The 22261-nt window shown below is 32.4% G+C and overlaps 1 protein-coding gene across 5 annotated transcripts in view; it reads right to left on the reverse strand.

Annotated features, from left to right (window-relative positions):
- LOC412878 (DNA N6-methyl adenine demethylase) overlaps positions 1-22261 on the reverse strand; it is a 182713-nt gene that overhangs the window by 24134 nt on the left and 136318 nt on the right. For all 5 annotated transcript variants that reach the window (XM_026444410.1, XM_026444409.1, XM_006561197.3 and 2 more), the window contains one exon: positions 6910-7149. In XM_026444410.1, the coding sequence (XP_026300195.1) occupies positions 6910-7149 (240 nt within the window). The remainder of the gene's footprint in view (positions 1-6909; positions 7150-22261) is intronic.

Here is a 22261-nt window from a genome sequence, read left to right on the forward strand (position 1 = left end):
AATATCATTTAAAGTTTTATCAAAAACTGATATTTTATCCTGTTTATCTTGTTTTTTACATAAAAATTTAAAAATAAAATATTTTTTAAACTAATCAATTAATTTTTTTTTCAAAACAAGTATTAATGTAAAAATACAAAAATTCAACATCGATCTTTATTTATTCAAAAAATTATTCAAAATGATCTTATAATTTTCGAAATGCTTCCATTTCTGGATTAAACATATCGATCATATAATGAATCATTCGAAATCATTTAATTTTGTCTTCTGAAATTTTATTCTATCCTTATTATCGTTTAAGAATTATGACCAAGGTTGCCATTTACCATAAAACCTCGGAATGTCATAAATTGCCATCTGGAGGCCGAAATGAGGAAAAAAATCATATAAAATATCATACTTTTGATAAAATGTATAATTAACAAAATAATTTAAGAAATTTATATATTATAAACTTTTTTTTATTATAAACATAAACTTAACTTATATTTATAACTGAGAATAATTTTAATAGAAAAATACATTCAGTGAGATGTAAAGAATACCTAACTTAACTTTAGTTTATTCGAGAAATATTTTATATGTAAGTACAATGACCAAAAAATTCTTAATCTTTTCTTCATCTTCTTTAAGTAGTTAAAAAATTAAACTCAAATTCTTTAACAATAAAATATAAATATATTCAAATATATTATTATTAATCCCATAACAATATTTTTCTAAGTTATTATATCATCATTATATTATATTATATTATTTTGATAAATATATTAATCTTTTATTTTAAAATTTAACTTAACTTGGCAATAGATCAAGAAATAATATTCAAAATTATTAATACTATATTAAAAAGCCTATCATTCTATGATAAAAAATTAAATAAATTATTAGATTATGAAATAAAAATTAAAACAAACACAAAAATTTGTATACAAAAAGATCCTTTAAAACTTATTCTAAATTATAAGCAATTAAAATTTAGAATAAAGTGAGACAGAAATAAAGAATATTTTCTGTCCTTGTTACAACGACCAAGCTGTCGTCGCATTCTGTTCCCACTTCGTTAACACAAATTTAAATATCTTTTAACTTAAATAAATAAGCTTCGAGTAACAACTTTTCTACTCGTTTTGATCTTTAAAATCTCACTCTCCAAACGAATCTAAACATATAAACATTCCTTTAGAATAATTCTCTACCTAATTTCTCTTTAATAAATATTTACCTACAATATAACCAACAGCCTTCAAATTCCTTCAAGATTTATCATAACAAACGAGCAAATACTTCAATCGCTCTCCTCCACGTAACAATAACCCCGTACGAATCTCTCCCATACGAATTAAAAAACCAGGAGAATCGCTGTTGCGTCGAAACCTTTCCCGTGGACAAGAAAACAACCTTACCAACCCCGTACGAATCTCTCTCATACGAATTAAGAAACCACTACTCGGTAGAATCGCTGTTGCGTCGAAATCTTTCCCTGGACGAGAAAACGGCGGAAACGGAGGGAGATTCGGAGATTCCCCGCACAGGTCGATGCACGCGACACAGCGAAAACCGCACGTGCCTCGGCGGTCGGGCGCAATTCGTGCAACGAGCGTGCCGCGTTTCGCGGTTTCGGTTTACTGCATAATTGTGCGCCGGCCGTGCGGCCGGCTGGTAACGTTGATTCCTTTATCGGCGACGATATTGCCAATTACCGTATCGCAGGGTTGACCGCGTTTACGCGTTCGGATAGCCCCCGTTTAACGCGCGGGTGGAAACGCGCGATTAACGCCGCGGACCATCGTTTATTACGCGGCACGAAACACGTGTTCCGCGTGAACGCAACAGCCTTTATAACTCGGGCCGTTCTGCGCTCCACGCTCGTCACCGTTCGCTTTGTTGTGACCGCCATCTTTGGGGGACGTGTTGCGTTCATCGCAACTCGATTTCGATTTCTAAGACGAACGCTGTTCGGGGCGTGGGATTGTCGTCGAGATGAAAATTGGTGGAGAAAAAGGAGATTATGAGGACGGGGATTTTGAGAAACAGTTGATTAGGTGGAATTTTGATCTCGGAATTATAATGGAATTTATGTTAAATTTTCCATATTGTTTCTGGGTGATGATGTCTGATTTGAAAATTATTTGATTGATTTCGAAGATAATAAATTTTATTATTGTTTGAACTCAAGTTGAAAGATATTTAGATATAAGAATTGCTATAGATAAAAAAAAAAGGAAGGGGCATTTAAAAATTGTAAAAAATGATTTTATATTAACAATATACGATTTTCCTTGCAGAAAAAAGAGGATAAGAAAAATAAATAAATAATTTAATTATTATTGGTATATCATTTCTACGATATTTTTCTAATCCAATCAACAAATTATTATATTATTTTGTGAAAATTTTTTAAAAATACAATATAATTGATCATTAGTTAAAAATTAAGTATTATCATTAATTTATTGTTATCTAATTATTGGAAACAGGGCTTTTGAAATTTTCAAATCAAATTGAAATTTCCAAATGCATTTAAATCTTTCATTTCAAATATTGTAAAAAATGATTTTATATTAACAATATACTATTTTCCTTAAAACAAGGATAAGAAAAATAAATAAATAATTTAATTATTATTAATATATCTACGATATTTTTCTAATCTAATCAACAAATTATTATTCTATCTTGTGTTATAAAATTTTTGAAAAAATTTTCTTGTATACAATATGAATATAATTGAATTGGAAATTGAAGTTTCCAAATGCATTTAAATCATTCATTTCAAATATCAATTAAAATATTATCGATATTAGTTAAGAAATTAAAATAACATTGTAAATAATTCAAAATCTATTACAGAAATTATTGCAAATTTTAGATATCGATGCAAAATTGCAATTACATCCATATCTTAAATACGCAATAAACATAAATAACGAATAAAATAAATATGTTTTTCTCAGTATTTCAAAATTGCCATATGAATATTCTATTAAACTAACTGCTTTTTTCTTTTTTTTTTAATTTGATTCTTTTGAACGCAATAATACTTATTTACTCCATTGTTAAAAATTTGTAATCCAAATCGAAAAGCATGATTGAACACGGTTTTAATATTGCAATCAATAAGAAATATTCCATTAAATATTTCAATAAGGAATATCATTTTTTGCCTATTACTAAATAAAAAAATTGACGCAATGACAATTTAAACACGCATGAGAAATGATTCGTAACGTAATTTTTAAATTATTAAAAAATCATACAATTATAACATACTTCAACTTTCTACCTATTATATTACTACCCCATACAATAATAATAAACACTCTCCAATTTTCAATTTCTAATCTTTTATCAATACACGATAACCCAACAACATATTCACGTAATCCAAATTCAAATCCACCCTCCTCTAATTTCTCCTCCCATCGGAAAAGAAGACGAAAAAAAAAACATCGTCGAACAAAAAAAGAAGAAAGAAAGAACAACGGGGGAACAAAAACTGGAAATGGCAAAGTTGGAAGCAGGTATCACGACGCCTGTTGGGTCGTGCATTAGAAAAAGGGGGGGGGGGGGCGAAAGTGGAAGGATGAGACGAGAAGAGCGGTGGCTCTTACCGAGGTTACGTGTCGATCCGGGGCGAGCGGTGGCTGGGCGTCGCGTTTTCGCGGTTTTTTCCCTCGTGACAAGGGCTGCGAGGAGATCGGCCGCCGAAATAACAGCATAACGTCGGGGCAAGGGTAGACTACCGGCAGACAGCGACTATGGGGGCGGTGACCGCCCGCCAACGCGAATCAATACCCGCAGGAACAGGAACCACCGACCTACCGAGAGAGACAGTTCACGAAGGGAGACGGAGACACGGGTGGAGAGAGAGAGAGAGAGAGAGACAGGAGGAGGGAGGCGATGAAGCAGAGAGAGAGAGAAGCCTCCGTCCCGGCGGAGAGAAAGCAGGAAGGGAGGGAGGGGAAGGAAAAGCGAGCAGTATCAAGAGAGGAGCAAGAGGTGGCGGAGGCGGAGAATGACGGACGGAGAGGAACAAGGCCTGGCACCGCATCGATGCCTCCCAGGGTGCAAACGTGCCCCGATACCTTCTACGATTTCTCCCGCTTCTACTTGTCCTCCTGTCTCTTTTTTCCTCGGATTTGCGCGCAGAAGAAAAATTTGAAAGATTTTTTTCCTGCAGAGAATGGAGAATTTTAAATAGATTATTATTCTCGTTTTAAGATTTAGAAGTTAGATACTTGAGAAGAAAATGGAATAGTGAGGAAGAAACGTGAGATTTATACCAAGAAAATTTGGAATAAAAATCTCTTTTATTATATACACATAGAAAAGAGAAACTTGAAGATTCTCTTTTTGCTACGAATACGAGTACAAACAAGACTAGATTAATCTCTTAACAAGCTTGTAACGAATCTGTGAATTCAAACCCTTTATAACTTCCTCATATAAAGAAACTTTTATCAAAAATCTCCAAGTTACCGTGATCATATAAATTCTAGACTAAACCACCCACCCCTTCCTCCTCTTCCAAACGTGTTGTACATTCAAGAAACATCAAATGGGTGAACGTCCATTTTCGAAAGCATCCTTCACGATCGTGGACAGTAATGGAGCGGTAAATTTTCGCGGTTTGCTCGTACGTGGAACGCATCTCAGAGAGAGAGAGATAGATAGATATGGACGGATAGATAGATAGATAGAGAGGGATTGAATTCAGGGTTGAACGCGTCGGCCTTGGACGGTAGCCGATAACCGGACGAGTCGTGGATGAGCTGCAACATCGTCGTCCGCGGATTGGACACGCGTACGTTTCGCACACACGGATCATCCTCACACGTGTGCGCGCGTGTGTGTGTGTGAGAGAGAGAGAGAGAGAGAGAGAGAGTTGGGTGCGCGATCGAGCAGACTGGTTTGCCCAGTAACCTCTCGGGCCGGGCAAAAGAGGATCCGAGGAGAGGATGCACGAGTGCTCGAAACGAGCGCGGCGAACCGCATTCCTCGCGACGTTTCAACCTACTCCTTTGCCCGGCTTTCCTCTTCCTCTCCTCGGCCTCGTTGAAAGCGACAGTCCGGGATGACGCTTGTCGAGGAAGCTCGTCGAGGGACTGGTTTATACCGGTGCAAGTTTCTTTTTAATCAGGCAAGAATTTTTGAAGTTCTAATGAGTTGGAATGGAATTCCAGGCCTCTCCCTCTTCTTACGGGATGATAAAAAAGAAAGAAAAGGATTCCTATCCTTCTCTTTTCGAAAAGAGATATAATCTGTGAACCACTAATCTGTAATTTATATCTGTGTAATTCTCATTTATAATGATTACTTTTTCATTTTCTTTGCTTTTCTACTTTTTCAATAAATTCTTCTCTTCAACAAATTGTTATATATATCCTATTGCAGAAGAATTCGTCTATATTTCATCTATGTTTTATGGATATCGTAATCGAAATTGGAGAAAAGTTGTTCTTATTATTCCAATTCCAAATCAATCTTGATATTTATTCAAGATTAAAATTTTAAAATAGAATTTTAAAGTTTTGTTTAAAAAATATACATATAATTCGTCCCACAGATTTCTCACACGAAAAACGGGATGGTAAACAAGCATATTATTCCCTTGGAGGAGGGTGGAAGACAAATGGAAGTAATATGAACCGCGATGGTCTAGGTCAAGGTCCTTGGCCTCCGTTTAGCATTGGCATACACGAAATACTCCAAGGAGCCGCACACCGATAGGGAACTGTTTATTCCCTCAAGTGTGCTACGCGTTACATGCGCGATACACCGTGCCAGATTACGAGAGAGGAGTGGCTGAGTGGGATGCCGTCCTCGGGGACCAAGACGGCTGTAATCTCATCGAAGGATTTTCGACTCGATCTCGAATCGTCTCGGAGAATCGGCGATTACGCGAAATCTCTTTTAATCTCTTTTCGATTAGATTTTTGATTAGAGAAGATTTATTATTATTATTAAAGTAAAAATCGATCGCGTGAAGTTTTGAATTTTTATCGAACGAAAATTTTTTTCCAATTCTTACGATTATTTCGTTCACGAAGAGTAATTTTGTATTGTGAAAATATATAGTTTTAGAATCTAAAATTTAAATATAATACGATCATATTACATTGTAAAATAAAATATTATTATATTCACATTTTTGCATTATAAAGTCTTTTTATTTTCAAAACTTTAGACCACAAAATTATATTTTCAAGTCTAAGAACATTACGGAGAAAATGTTTTAATAAATTAACTCGGAACAATATACGAAATGTACTTCTATTTATCTGCCCCATTGTAAATCATTAAAAAAAAAAAAAAAAAAAAAGAAAAAAGAGATAAAATTTCTTTCGTAATATACATTGAGTATATATTTTATACTCGTTGCATAATATCGAAAGGATTAAAAAAAAATTCTAACGAATATAATCATTCACGAGTCACTGCAATTTAATTTCAATACTTTTAATTAATTCCGGCATGACCGGTTATCGATGACCTCCGTGCCAACGCGTAAATACCTCACGTACGGTTAAATTAACATTTCTTTCCATCGTTTGCTCATGCACAACTTGTTTCATCACTTGTACCATCATGATTTATTCACGAAAAACACCGTACTTTTTTTTTTTCTTTCCCCCCCTCCCTCCCCCTTTTCTTTCTTTCTTTTTTTCTTCTTTTCTCCTCCTTCTCTCCTTCTGCTTTATGTTCCTTTCCACAAATAAGTTTCTCCGCCGTAAAGTTTACATTTTAACGCGATAATACCGCGTCATAAATACGTGGTGGAAGAAGATTCGAGGAACGCGCGCGTTTCGACTCGACTCGCGCGGGATACGAAAGAGACATCATTGTCGGTGGAATGTCGTAAATGTCGTCGAAGGAGGAAGTTCGGCTCGTATATATACTCACTATAGAAACGACGGGAGGCGGAGGATTTCCGTTCCTAAGTGCCCCGGTTTGCTGGTTCGCCGCCGGATTCAGATTGTCCTTGGATTGCTGCATGGGATCCGGCTGATGAAGCGTTTGTTGCGATTGCTGTTGCGCTTGTTGCTGATGCTGTTGCAGCCCTCCTATTCCAGTCTGTGGGCTGCCTAAGCCTGCCGGCGCGCTATCCGGCGTACTTACTTGTCGGGCGATCTTTCGATAACTCTGAAATGCAGAGGGAAAAAAGAAATGATCCTCGGTCGACGTGAAAGACAGAGAGAGAGAGAGAGAGAGAGAGGAGGAAGGAAGGAATTTTTCTAGAAATCGTTTTCTCTTACGGAGGTGACGTTCAATGTTGATTTTTTTTTCTTTTTTAAATTACACATTCTTTAAATATATTTTCGATAATCTCTATAAATAATTATTATATAGGATATCTTGAGATTTGAGTAAAATTTGTAAATCGTGCAAGGAGACGATAAATTTTTATTTAGAATTTTATGGAATAATTCTTTTACATAATGATTCTCACTTTGTATCCACTTACGAAAAAATAACACCATAATGCTTTCTTCGATACCGTTCGACTTTCACCTGGAATATTTTTTCAACGACAACACTGAGATTAAAATTAAGACACTTTGCATACAGAATTGTCGTATTTGAATTGTATTGTTCTATTAAGCGGGTAGAATAAAATGTGAAAAGTACAATTTTTAATTTTCTCGAAAACTATTTTTCGAATGAAAAGATTTCAATCTCTCGTTCATTTTCACACTCATGAAACAATCCCTTTAACCGACAATTAATTGAAAATTTCCAAACTAATTTACACCAAAAACCTTAAACGAAAAAAAGAAAAAAATTCTTCAATTCTTCAGTTCTTTTTTTTTTTTTTTTGCATACAGAATTTTCTCCTACACGCGTATAATGAAATATACACAAAGTGAAAGCTATGAATCACAACTCCGCTCGAAAACGATGTAAACCGGCTTTCCGTAAGAATTACCATTCTTCCTAATTAGTCAGCCAAACAATAAAATAAAAGAAATACTATCGTTACTAAACCAAGAACATTCCACGAGCACCATTGTACATTCCGAGGCACGGTTTAGCGTGTACTCGGTTACGTCATGCTCGACCACGAGGCGGCGCTAATAATCTTCGTGTTCGAGAAGTGTCGAGCTTGAACGGCCCTCCTCCTCGCCGAAAAGAAAAGAAAAAAATCGCGAAAAAGAGAGGATCGACGGAATGGCGTCTCATGCCCAATTATCCAATAACTTTCATCCTCGAATAGTGGTAGTCGAGGTTGAACGACACCGTCCCTTGCTCGCCCCTCTCGTCAAACCGTGTTTTTCTCTCTTCTTGCCTCTTTGCCCCACGTTGGATCACCCACGCACGAGCACGACGCGTCGCACCGCACATCACGATAAACAGGCACAGGCTTTTGAAACGTGGAGGAAGGAAGGAAGGCAGGCAGGCAGGCAGGATGGTGGTAGGTGTACGGTGGCCGAGCGTACGTACGCCGGTGTGACCCTAATGCTAAAAATATCAAGGTGGCCTAAGTAGGCCGAGCCGGCTGAAACGGTTTCCATAGTTCAACAAGCGCCGTTGCCCGACAGCTATAACCGGCCACCCCCGGCCGCCCCCCCTTCTTCGCGATGCAAACTTGATCAATTATTACGACGCCCCTCGAGCTATCACCATCCCTCGTAAACGTTCTAAGGATGGTTGGAGCCTTCATCGATGGAGTCGCGTTGATTTTAAAGGAATATTTGGTTTTTCGAAATTTCGGCTTTGTTTTTCAGTTTTTGTTAATTGTACGATTTGAAAATAATAGTTGAATGGAGCTTTCATCGATGGAATTGCGATGATTTTAAAAGAATAGTTTGCAGCTTTTCGAAATTTCATCTCGTTACTTTGTTCCAAGCAATTTTTGTTAATCGTGGGATTTAAAAATAATAGTTGAATGAAGCCTTCATCAATGGAATTGCGATGATTTTAAAAGAATAGTTTGCAGTTTTTCGAAATTTTATCTTATCGTTATTTTGTTCTAAGCAATTTTTGTTAGTCGTAGGATTTAAAAATAACAGTGGAATGAAACTTTCATCGATGGAATTGCGATGATTTTAAAGGAATAAAAATTTGTACCTTTTCGAAATTTAATCTCGTTACTTTGCTCTAAGCAATTTTTGTTAATTGTACGATTTAAAAATAATAGTTGAATGATAATCCTTTATCGATGGAATTGCGATGAATTTAAACGAATGTTTGCAGCTTTTCGAAATTTCATCTCATTTGTTCCAAGCAATTTTTGTTAATTGTACGATTTAAAAAATAATAGTTGAATTAAGCTTTCATCGATAGAATTATGATGATTTTAAAGAAATAAAAATTTGTACCTTTTCGAAATTTGATCTCATTGCTTTGTTCGAAGCAATTTTTGTTAATTGTAGGATTTAAAAATAATAGTTGAATGAAGCTTTTATCGATGGAATTATGATGATTTTAAAGGAATAAAAATTTGCACCTTTTTCAAAATTTCATCTTTGTTCTAAATAATTTTTATTAGTCGTAGGATTTAAAAATAACAGTGGAATGAAACTTTTATCGATAGAATTGCGATGATTTTAAAGGAATAAAAATTTGTATCTTTTCGAAATTTGATCTCATTCTAAGCAATTTTTGTTAATCGTAGAATTTAAAAATAATAGTTGAACGAAGCCTTTATCAGTGGAATTGCGATAAATTTAAACGAATGTTTGCAGTTTTTCTCGTTATTTTGTTCCAAGCAATTTTTGTTAATTGTACGATTTAAAAAATAATAGTTGAATGAAGCTTTCATCAATGGAATTACGATGATTTTAAAAGAATAAAAATTTATACCTTTTCGAAATTTGATCTCGTTGCTTTATTTTAAGCAATTTTTGTTAATTGTACGATTTAAAAATAATAGTTGAAACATTATTCTTCAAGATAAAAGGAGCCTTTATCGATGATTTTAAAGGAATAAAAATTTGTACCTTTTCGAAATTTGCTTTGTTCTAAGTAATTTTTGTTAATTGTACGATTTAAAAATAATAGTTGAATGGAGTTTTCATCGATGATTTTAAAGGAATAAAAATTTGTACCTTTTCGAAATTTGATCTCGTTAACTTTGTTCTAATTTTTGTAATTAATTGCTGCGCCAATATTGAATATTGAATATTGGGATTTAAAAATAACAGTTGAAAGGAATATTATTCTTCAAGAGACGGAGATTATCGATCGAATCGTTTCTTTCGATAATGGAAATTTGATCTTTCTTACTTTCCTCGGTTAATTTTGTGATTGATCGTGTATTTCTATATTCGAATATTGTTATGGAATGTATAAAAGTCGAAAGGAATTCCTTATAGGCGTTCAATGAATGCGGAATAATGGAGGGTGTACGCAGAAGTACGCGTATGGGAGGGTCTATCGTATTTCGACGATAGAAATTTATCTTTTAGACTAATTTTTTATAATTAATCGAATGCGTTTCCATCGAATGTTAAATTGGAATTTATAAAAGTTGGAAGGAATTTCTTGTAGGTGTTCCAAGGGTTATGGATGGATGAAGCTTATCGATGAATAATGGTGATATTAAACGTACGTGGGATGTTTGCGGTCTTTCGATGATAGAAATTTATCTCGCTACTTTAAGTAATTTTTTTTTTTTTTTTTAATTAATCGTATAATTTCCATCGAATATTATTTCGGAATTCGTAAAATTTGAAAGGAATATTAATCTTCTGCCGGAGAAATATGTTTGATAATGGAAATGTAATTTTAGCAATCTTGTAATTATGTATTTTTATCCGCTAGAAAATTTATAAAAATTAAATATCTCTCGTATACACATACATTTGAACATGGATGAAATCACGATTAAATTTGATGGAATTTATACTGTTTTGATAATGCTAATTTAATTTGCTATTTTTATATTTTTCTATTTTTATTTTACTTTCGACGATGAAAATTTAAATCTTGCTCCTTTTAAATAATTTTCTACGTTTCAAAATAACTGTTCAAAAATCGGTTATCAGTTTGTATTTTAGATCTAATATTGCATTTTATTTTATTACGTATATTGAACAGAATTAAAATTTAAAGTTGTAATACCTTTCCACATTCCATCAAATAGGATGACAAATATTAAAATCAGGATTAAAAATTAATGATAAAATTAAATTTCACGTATATTATATTTCCAATAATAAAATTCGAAGCACCTTCGAAGGATCGATTCTGTAATCCAAAAAAAAAAAAAAAAAGAAAAAAGAAAAATTAGAGTAAAAGAAAAAAAGATTTATTAAACCTAAGCAATGTAATATTGCTGTTAATAAATGAAGCGTGACGAGACAACTCCATCCCATCGATTATATAAACACCCGCCAATATTAACTTTACAATAATAGTAAAGTAAGATTTATATTTACATTATCGATTACAGATACATGGAAGCGTGGATAGGAAAACTAGTGAAGACCAGAAGATCGAGCGTACATAAATAACCCTGAACGATCAATTGATTTCACGGCGACTAACTGAAGCCAAACTAACAGTTTCAAGGTCTATTTACAAGAGTGTCATCAATACGCGAACCGATCATCCGAACAACACGAAATAACTTGCTCTCGTTTATCGGCAATTTAACAAACTTAAGGCCTACTTCGTCCCACTCATTCATAATTTCAACCACGTTCGAACAAAGGATAATTTTCTATTAATTAACACTCCAATTACAATCGTAAACGTGAACGAAAACAAACTTGAACTTAATTAATCAATAACTCTGTAGACAATTTTCTCAACAACTAAAAAGAGGATAATAATTCCCCTCTCCTTGCCAAGAAATATCTCAAGAATCGAAAAGTTGAACACGGGAAGAGTTTCGTAATCCGATCGACGATGGTACAGAATATTACTGATTGTATCGGCCGGTGAATTTATTGGATACGCAGCGCGCAGGAAATTTATGCGACGGAATTCAATTTACATTTATGACGGGGTTGGCCGAGCCGCTGTTGCGGCAACCTGCGGCCGCGGCGAATAAACAAGCAGCTCTTTATAATCTTGACCGTCGTTCCTCGTCAACCTGACGATCTCTTGTGAAAGAAAAATAATTCACCGGCTCATCCGGGGAGGAATCTTTCGTGAGAATCTTCGAGGGGCACGCCCTTTCTTCTTGAGGGGGATATGTTAGAAAGAGGGGGTGTTTATTACACTTGTTGCTTTGTCGTTGTTGTCAATCTATCGATGACACGATGATTCGATGGATTTATGGATTAATTTGTACGAAAGTTTGCGAGTTTCGCTTTGACAAATTATTGATATTGTCTGAGAAAGATAAATGTATACCATGTGTACCAATTTTTTGAAAAATTGGTAAAATATCTTGGGTTATACTCGTGAATTTAATGTAAGAAAAGAAAGGAATTACATTATTATTGATTTTTATGATTTTGAATAACAATATATTAATAATAATTTTTTGAATAATTTTTGTTTATATAGATTCATTTTCATAATGTAAGTATTTTTAGTATTACTTATTTAATATTACATATTTCTTTAAGAATGCAATTTAGATTTGATTTGGATCAAGTTTGGATTGGATTTATATACTATCTGGAGGAATGTTTTTAACTTTATTTGAGAAGAAACGATCGATATTGAATAAATTATATTTAAATTCAAATTAAATTTTGTTTACATTCTTTTAATCAAATTGGTCATTAATTTTTTTTTTTATCTTCATATAAATATTTTTAACAAAAAGGTGGGTGGAGAAAATTTTGTTAAAATTTATACATGGTAAATTTTTTTATTCTTTCAAAAGGCTATTGGAAGCTAAAATTAATTTAAAATTATTTTTCTCGCTGTTGATATGTCACAGATAAAATATCTAAAAAAAAAAAGTTCTATTCAAATCAAAATGATGAATGATAGACACTACTAAAGAAATAATGGTTTAAAAAATCTAGTCTAACTCACTCTAATCCTTTATTTATATCGTCTTTCTCTATTACATTTGAAAGCTTAAAGATTTCAAGTTATTTCATATATTTCACTTTATACAGATTATTCCTCGTCAAAATCATAATATTTTCTAAAAAAATATTCTTCATATTAAGAAGATCCTTTCTTGAGAAAATTAAATTCGAAAATTCATTAATAATTTCTCATAATTTACTTCTTATTACTCTTTAAAATTAATCACTCCTTATAAACACACACACACATACAAATCATAATTAAAGTACATCTATTACACTTTCTTTTTCAATTAAACCGATCGTTCCACCATTTTGCAAACACTCTTTATATAATTACCATATCAAATTGCTCGAAAATCTGGAACGCCGGTAATTTTTCACTCAACGACACTTAAAACATCAAACACGTTGCAATGAAGACGTCTAATAAAACAAAATATAAATATAAATATAATAAATTTTCAACTTCAAAAAAAAAACTAAACACACATATATATATCCCTGGAGAGAATTGAAAAAAAAAAGGAAAAAGAGAAATCGAGGCATCCATACAAAATTTACATATATATATATATATATATATTCTTTTTCCCACGCACGAGAGAAAGTAAATAAGCAAAGCGATTAACTCTTCTCGTACGCGGTCCAATCCGATTGGTCGCGATCTATTCGGGCGAATATGGGCTAACGCCGCTCATCCGTCTGATTAAATCCGGTCCGCGTTCGGAACGTTAGCCTTGCGGGATGGTTTGAAATTACTAGCCGCCGTATCGATAGCCGGGCTTCGGTTTTCCACCGCTGCCTACACGGCCGACACGGCCTGGAATCGCGGTACATTACACGCGGCCACGTGCGCGCATGCAAGTACGCGGTACACTTTATAAATAGACAAGGTCTCGGGCCCACGCTGAGCCCGCTAGAGAACGGCCGTTCGTTCGCTTCGCGCTGCGAGCATCTTGTCACGCATCGGCGTGGTTCATGCGGCATCTCCTCTCCTATCTACTTGGCGTGAGAGGGGGGATGGAGGAGGAGGACACGTGCCACGAGAACGACGTTACTTCCGTCGTGGAATCGTCGTTCGAGTGTGTCGCTTCGCCGGAAACGTGACTTGCAGGAGAACGAGTGACAATTACAACGATGATGATACATTCGCATGCATACCGTTACAATTTTCACCGCGTGGAACGAGATTTCGATTTCTTTTGTAGAGGGGAGAGGAAATAAGAGATGATAAATTGTGTTGTGTATTTTTCCTTCTTCTTTTTCCTTTCCTTTTGGAAATCAATTATTTCCACACTCTCTCCAGTAGGCTGACCTACTATTTCTTTAATATAACGTATTAATAAGCGATGTGTATGTACAGTTACTTCTGCTTTGGAATTAATTTTTATTGCATTCTCACGGCTATCGTATTGACCTACTATTTTCTCGGTTTTATATTTTATTAATGCAATGTACAGTTATGGAAGTAAAAGCAATCACTACATTGTTTGTGATCGATGTAAATTGTTATCTTGATGTTATTTTATAATTTTATTAACAAACATTTTCGTTGATCAAAGGATATTAAAGTATAAATATTTTTTAGAATAGGATAGAAAAAAAATACAAAAAAATTTATGTTCCATGATATTTAAGAACATGACATTTAAATCGTGTCATAAATGTTTTTGTACAAGTAGCCTGTCAGTTGAAACACTTTGTATATTTGTGTATTGTTGATAATTGAAAAAAGTTGGAACAATATTTTCAATGATATATGAAAGACAAAGTTTAAAGTTAAAATTTTAGGCTTTTCTTTTTTTAAGTATCCCAGAATCAAATGCTCGTATTCAATGAATTTCTTCACGTTGATAAGTGATAATAAAGTTGAATGAGAGAAAAAGAAACGAAACAGTTTAAAAAATCAAACGATAGCAATTGACTTTGGCTGGTAAAAAGTTTTTAAAATAAAAAAGATAAGAAGCTTTTAAATTAATATCGATGAATATGCAAATTTTTATTACATATACCGTGAGCTTTATATAAATATATAATTTAAATTAATCGTTCAACTTAATATTAACCCATCCCATTCGTTGAAATGATATCACATTGATAAAAATCACGCAAAACTTGTCCTGATTAAATCTTTTTTTAAATTCAAGGCCGCTTGAATTGGTCATTTTAGATATAGTTTTTTCTCTTTTCCTAATTATATTAATAATCTGATGGAACTAGAAATTCAAAGATCTCATTCTCACTATCCTTTTTTTTCTTCATTAGAAACTTGCAATTAACACAAATTATAATAATTCTTTAATTCTTCATTCGAATATACATTTTGAAAATTGATCGAGCATTGTTTCAAAAAATTCCAACTCTTCGAATCGAACATTTTTATGAATTTAGAATCTATATATATTTTACGCAAGAGAGTTAATGACCTTTAATCTTTTAGTCACAGTGTGATTCAGATAGTCGCAAGACTCTGCATTTCCAATCGAAATTAATTTTGATGTTGACTAACTTCTTATCGAGCGTGTCAACATGCCAATATTTATCTCGTTCACTGTTTTTAGAACATGATTAATTATAAAAAAAAAAAAGAAAAGACAAGTCAACACAATATCATCATTAATTATACATTATTAATTATATAACATATAACATTTTTCTCTATTTTTATTCTATCTATATGATTCATTATTTTCATTTTATTACTTATTATTTTCCATTGTGATAGTTGTGAGTGTATATATTAATTCTTAGAAACGTACAACTAATGGATGGATATGAAATTAAATAAGAAAAAAATATAATACAGAAAAACTCAACTCTTTGATTCTTAAGAATATCTTCTACGTAACGAAAATTAAAGACTTGGAAAAATTTATATTATTTCGTGGAAATTGTATTACTAGAATTGAACATGTATTAAACTTGATTCAATTTTTATTTAATTGTAACTTCGATTCGCGATGGATCGAACGATACGAGCAATAAAAAAAATGCCGATTAAAATGTTAATTATGATGATCGAGGGTCGCGGTAATTGCGGATAAAAAATAAAGATAAATATACAAAAAGCAAGATACTAATTTTTCCAACTTTTAATAACTTCTTCCCAACCGTCATTATACAGATGAGCTTGCACTTTTTAATTACTTATTTACTCTCGCGAAGATTAAATTTTTCCTTTCGATTATTAGATGACCGACCGAATTTGATTTCATATAAATCCGAACGCAGAGATAAATTCTTCGGCGAAAAGAAATCAACCGCAAAATATATCTATTTTCAATCGTTTCGAACAATTCCTCTCCCCTTCGATAAAAAAACTTCTCGAGCATCCAACTTCTCTCCTCTGTTGAATTTCATGCTCGAAGACACTCGAAAAGAATTTTTCCCATGGAAAAAAAAAAAACTTCGCGTTGGCCGTCTTGCAACACCCTCCTTCAAAGTTACCCCCTTCGAGGTTTCATAAATCGAGATTTATCTTGTTAAGTGGGGAGTCGTTATTTATCTCGAACAACGACGAGAAAAGTCGAAATTTATCGATGAACAGAAAAGTGATACCGAAAGGAAACGAAGCTGCATCGCGTTACACTGCCACTTTACAATCGTTTGGCGCGCTTTGAACCGCGCAACCGTAGCTGCTTTTAACCGTGCGTCGCCTGTTAGTTTTGGTTTTAAAATCCTGTCGAGTTCGATGTTGAATTATGTTCAGTAAATATTTTAATAATATTTGGAATGTGTTGTGACTCTGACTAATTATTCTGTGTTCGATAGAATTGATATTTTGGAAATATTAATGAATATATTAAATATCGATTATTAGATTTGTTTAATTATATTTTGATAATATTTTAATATGATTGATATTTTAGGAGTGCAGCATGTCTTTTTTATCGATTATTAGTTTACCGGATATTTATGCATTGTGTAAATATTTATGTATTAAAGACATGGAAAATAAATATTCGAAGAATAATAATGAATGAATAAAATATGCAAAGTAAAATAAATATTACGATATTTATAGGATAAATACAGATTGTCATTTAAGTTCATAAAAAATTAAAATTGTCCATCGATTACTGTAATCTACTTTGTTTTTCCACATTTAAACATTCTCGAAGATAATAATCAATTTTGTAAATAGATTTGAATTATTTATTATCAATTAAAATTGTATTCATATTTGTTTTTTTCGAAAATTATTTTTCAAGTTCGATTTGATGTTATTTTTCTAAAGAAATTTTGTAAATGGAGTCGAAGAAACAATTTCGTTTTTTCTTAGATAAACATTTTTTTCAAACTAGATCCATGACTAAAAACAATTTTAGATTTGCTTCTATTGCTGTGTCATGCAATAAATATTTTTCTTAGAAATATAGGTTATTCTGTGAAAAGCAAACAGTGTAGTACTTGACATGTTGCACATCCAGTCAAAATAATCAATAATATTAAATCTTACAGTAAATGTTTTACTTGAAAAAAGTTTTTGTAAAAATATATCTTATATATACAAAACAAAATGATTTTAATAAATACTCCAAATATATAATTTTTGCTGCATCACCATTCTTAATAACTGTTTAATAAATAAGTAAAAATTTTGACTATTCAATGATCTTATTGAAGGATATGTTAAAAAATCCGAGGGTGATACTTTTTTTTGTAAATGTTTATCATTTTACGGTAGTTGACAAAGTCTTAATCTCGAAGCAAGTTTCGTTACTTTGAATCATTTATATCTCCACTTCTCCCAGAAACAATACCAAATGCCCTCATTCTCGACCATATAGCGCTCGTTAATTCGCATTGGGAATGAGTCACGTAACGATTCGACTCGAGGCCGAACGCCTAATTATTCTCGAATGATTTCGCGAAGGAAAGACATGCACTTCTTCTTCTTTTTCCTTCTCGCTTCATTCTCTTCGAGATATCTCGCCACGCGCTTAATCCACGCTTACGTCTCATATTTTTATCCCTGTCATTGGATCGATCTCAACATAACTTTTCTAACTTTTTTCGAATGTATAAATATAGAAATTTTGCGAATTAATTTATTAGTAGAGTAGATTGATTGAAAATTGATTGCGTCTCGATAAAAAAAATGTTACGTAAAAGATCTTGTGAATATATTTTTATTCCACTCCAATTGAAATGATTGAAATTATAATATAATCTGGTAAGTGATTTATGAATACGAATTAATAAATATCAATCAATGAACTCGATGCGTGTAATATTAATATTCACAAGGAAACAATTTCAACTGATTATATTGCTTTTAAAAAGAATTATTTCTCGAAATTGAGAATATTCACAGAAACGTACAAAAATATATATATATATTCAGAAGGGAAAACATTTGCCACGAACGTGAACGGCACGATGTACGGTAAAAGGTTATATCGAAATACAAAGGAGAAAATATTCTATATTAAATTCAACGGGAAGAGGAAAATGTATCTTACGAGATATCTTGACTCATATTATTCCATAATAAGAAAACCGAACTTTTAAATATACGATTTTTATCATCTCAACGATTTCTTATATATAATCAAATTAAAAAACTCGATTATTTATATCAACGATAAATATTGTACACATAACATCATATATATCGTGAAAACCTATCAATAATAATAAAATATAAGAATATCCACGTGTCTTTTCCTTGTCGAAAGAATCGAAAGAAAGAAAGAAATTTCGACGCTTTCTTCTCGAACTCTTATCGAGAGCCGATCCGAAGCCCGTGGGTCCCTCTGGTTGGCCGGTATTTACAATTCGCGACCACGGCTTAAAAGGAAAAACGTACGGACACAATGGGCACGGGCTCGGGGCCACGGCGTCGTATTTTACGATGCCACACGAGCGCGCCGCGTGTGTGTGTGTGTGTGTGTGTTCGTGAAAGCTTCTCCAGAGGACTCGCGATCGCTTCGAAGCGCTCATCGATCGCGCCGTCGGAGGATGAGTTTCGCGATGCCGCTAACGACGTCGGCCATAGCCACGCTCGTAAACGCTCGCCGCGCGAATCCCTCCATCACGATTTTATTGTTCCACGTCCGTGAACGTTACCGTGTGTCATTGAGCGGGTCGTTAAAAACAAGGGGGGGGACGCACCAAGGGTATACGTTTCAGCGTGTAAATTTGTTTTGATCGCGAGTTCGCCAATTCGTCGCCGGGAGGAGAGCGTCGCTGCGTGTAACGCACGGTGCGACTGACTATCCCGTATATTCTCGGCCCAATTAAAAATTTCTAATTGTGATATCTGCCTCGTTTGAAAAGGGGGAAGGCGAGAAGACGTATCGTTGCTTCTGTTGATTTCGACTCGAAATCGTGGTTTGTCGTGGTGGAAGTTAATTTCTTGTGTCCTTTTTTTTTTTTTGAGGAAAAACAAATTCGTTTGGATAAAAGATATGCCGGGATGAAATGATAATGAAATTTGTATACGTTATTATGTAAAAGAATACACGTTTATTATTGAATTAATTGAATTAATTTTTAGATATAGTTCGTTTAATAATCGTTGGATAATCAAATGATGCCAATTTTCGAACGAAAAGAAAAAAATGGCAAGTAACATTGAAACAATACGAATGATGATCGAATAAAAGAAGGTTATGTAAGTAATCACGATTTCTTCTGATCCAAGAAACAAGCGATATTTTTTTTCTTCTTCTTCTTTGCAAAGTATTTCTTGCAAAGATCCGAAAGATTTACGACGATCGATAAATCAATTTTTCCTCTCAAATTCATCATTTTTAACGAGAATTTGAATCAATTGTATCATTTTTCATCGAACTTTATAAATATTTCGATCACGTATCAAATATGATTTATCGTAACGACATGATTGAATTATATTCTAAATTTAAATGTTGCCATATTTATGATGTTTATAAAGAATAATATTTGTCGGATATAACGATATTCAGAGGAGGCGTCATTTTTGTGATCTTTGTGAACTCGGACTCGGGAGTTTACAAGCGTAATTATCATTTAATGCAAATTTAAAAATACAATTTTTTTTTCCAATTTAGCAATTCTAATTTTCGTATTAAAATTATGCAAAGTTTTCTCTTTGTCAATTTTGAATTTCTAACAATATTTTGTATATCGATATTCGAATAATCTATCACTTAGAAATTATTATTAATTTTCTACTCTTTGAATTCAATTTTGAATTTCTAATTTTTCTACATTTTTTTTTTTTTAGCTTTTATTTTATCATATACGAATAAATCTATAATAACTTCTAACAATATTTTGTATATCGATAGTCGAATAATCTATCATTTAGAAATTATTATTAATGAAGTTTACATCTCGATTTTCTTCTCTTTGTCAATTTTGAATTTCTAATTTTTCTACATTATATTTTCTACATTATTTTCTACATTTTCTATAATAACTTCTAACAATATTTTGTATTCGAATAATCTATCATTTAGAAATTATTATTAATGAAGTTTACATCTCGATTTTCTTCTCTTTGTCAATTTTGAATTTCTAATTTTTCTACATTTTTTTTTTTAACGCGCTTTCATTTTATCATATACGAACAAATCTATAATAACTTCTAACAATATTTTCTATATCGACAGTCGAATAATCTATCATTTAGAAATTATTATTAATGAAGTTTATATCTTGATTTCTTGATTGGAGTTGCGCCATCAGAATATTACGTAATATAAATCTAGTTGAAACAGAATGGAGAACCACCTCATTGATTACTCGCATTTGAGCCGGAACGTTCTCTTCGTGATCGATAATTCTATATGAAAATTGCGTATCGCGAATTGGACAAAAGGATATATGCAATTTCGCAATATACGTGTCTCTGATATCGTGAATTCTGCTGTTCCATCATCGTTACATTACAATTTGCAATTTGTAACAATTTGTAACTTTTCGGATAGAGAAATAGAGTTGGATCTACACGTGTTTATGCAAATTCGTGTTATTATGACGGAAGTAAAGCAACTGGAATGAGAAGGAAACAAGTTGATTTTCTATTTTGCATTTTTCTAATGTATACGTACATTTTTACATTATATTTAAATATTTAAAGACACACATGCGTGGATATATTGCAAATTTTATTGCAGAATATACGTACGGTTATATAATCAAATAAATTCAATAAATTCTCTTATCATTATATACCGTTTAATGACAATAATATTTCAATTTAATAATCAAATAGCCACGATACAGTCGATCGCGAAAAATATTCATATTTCACGTTACACAGAAATTCATCTTATCCGAAAATTCCAATTTTTACTTTTAATTTATATCGAAACTTCGCGAGCAATTTTGTTTTTTATTTTTGTTGACAGGAATCGATCGAAAACTAATCGATCAGAAATTTTTTCAATTTTTGATATAATTTCAACTGGATATATCTTTCACGACGAAACGTGAGAAATTAGAAAATATGTGCAAATGTAAAATGTTTTATTTTGTTTACCAAAAGTTGTATTGAAAAAAAAAGAAAAACGAAAAACTGAAAGAAGTTAGAAAGTTGATCACATTTTCAGTATATGAAAGAAATTTTTACTTGTAATTTTTTTATCTCGTAGATACAAACATTTGATAAAATCAAAACATTCGAATGGATAAATGTAATATAGGATACTTTTGCGATGGACTGTGTAATCAATGCTAATTACAGAGTAGATCAAACCATATTTTTGCAACCTTGAATTAATAATTGAGAGTTAGAATAGACAGCAATTTATATTTTCGAATTTTTACAATTCAATTTATTCCAATGAATTAAATGAATTGTTTAAAATGAATTTTATGAATTTTTGATATTATTTTTAGAAAAAATTCTCCAAAAATTCGGGGAAATAGAATCATATCATTGATCGAGAATTCCGGCCGAATTTCATTATCGAAGAAAATAATGAACAAAATATTTATTTCAATAAAAGTACGAAATACAAAAGAAAAATCGCAATTAAATATGCATCGATAACGTGATATTGAATTTTTTTGCCATATAAATTAATTTTTAACAATAAATAAAATATCAGCTAACGTCATTGAAAGATGAAATTGCAAAATATTGTAACTGAGCTACGATATTACCGTATATAACAACTTAAAAATCTGTTATTAACTTTTTATATTACATTTTTTATATTAATATTAATACCACATTCATCGAATGATGCATAAAAAATTTTTAGATTGATCATTAGAAAAAAAAAATATTATACAATTTTTACATTTGCAACAATTTTGAGATACAATAATGAAAATGAGAATAATAAAAAAACTCCACGTCTCGAATAATTACTGTC

The sequence above is a fragment of the Apis mellifera genome, linkage group LG12, assembly GCF_003254395.2.
Source record: "Apis mellifera strain DH4 linkage group LG12, Amel_HAv3.1, whole genome shotgun sequence".
Classification (NCBI taxonomy): Eukaryota; Metazoa; Arthropoda; class Insecta; order Hymenoptera; family Apidae; genus Apis; species Apis mellifera.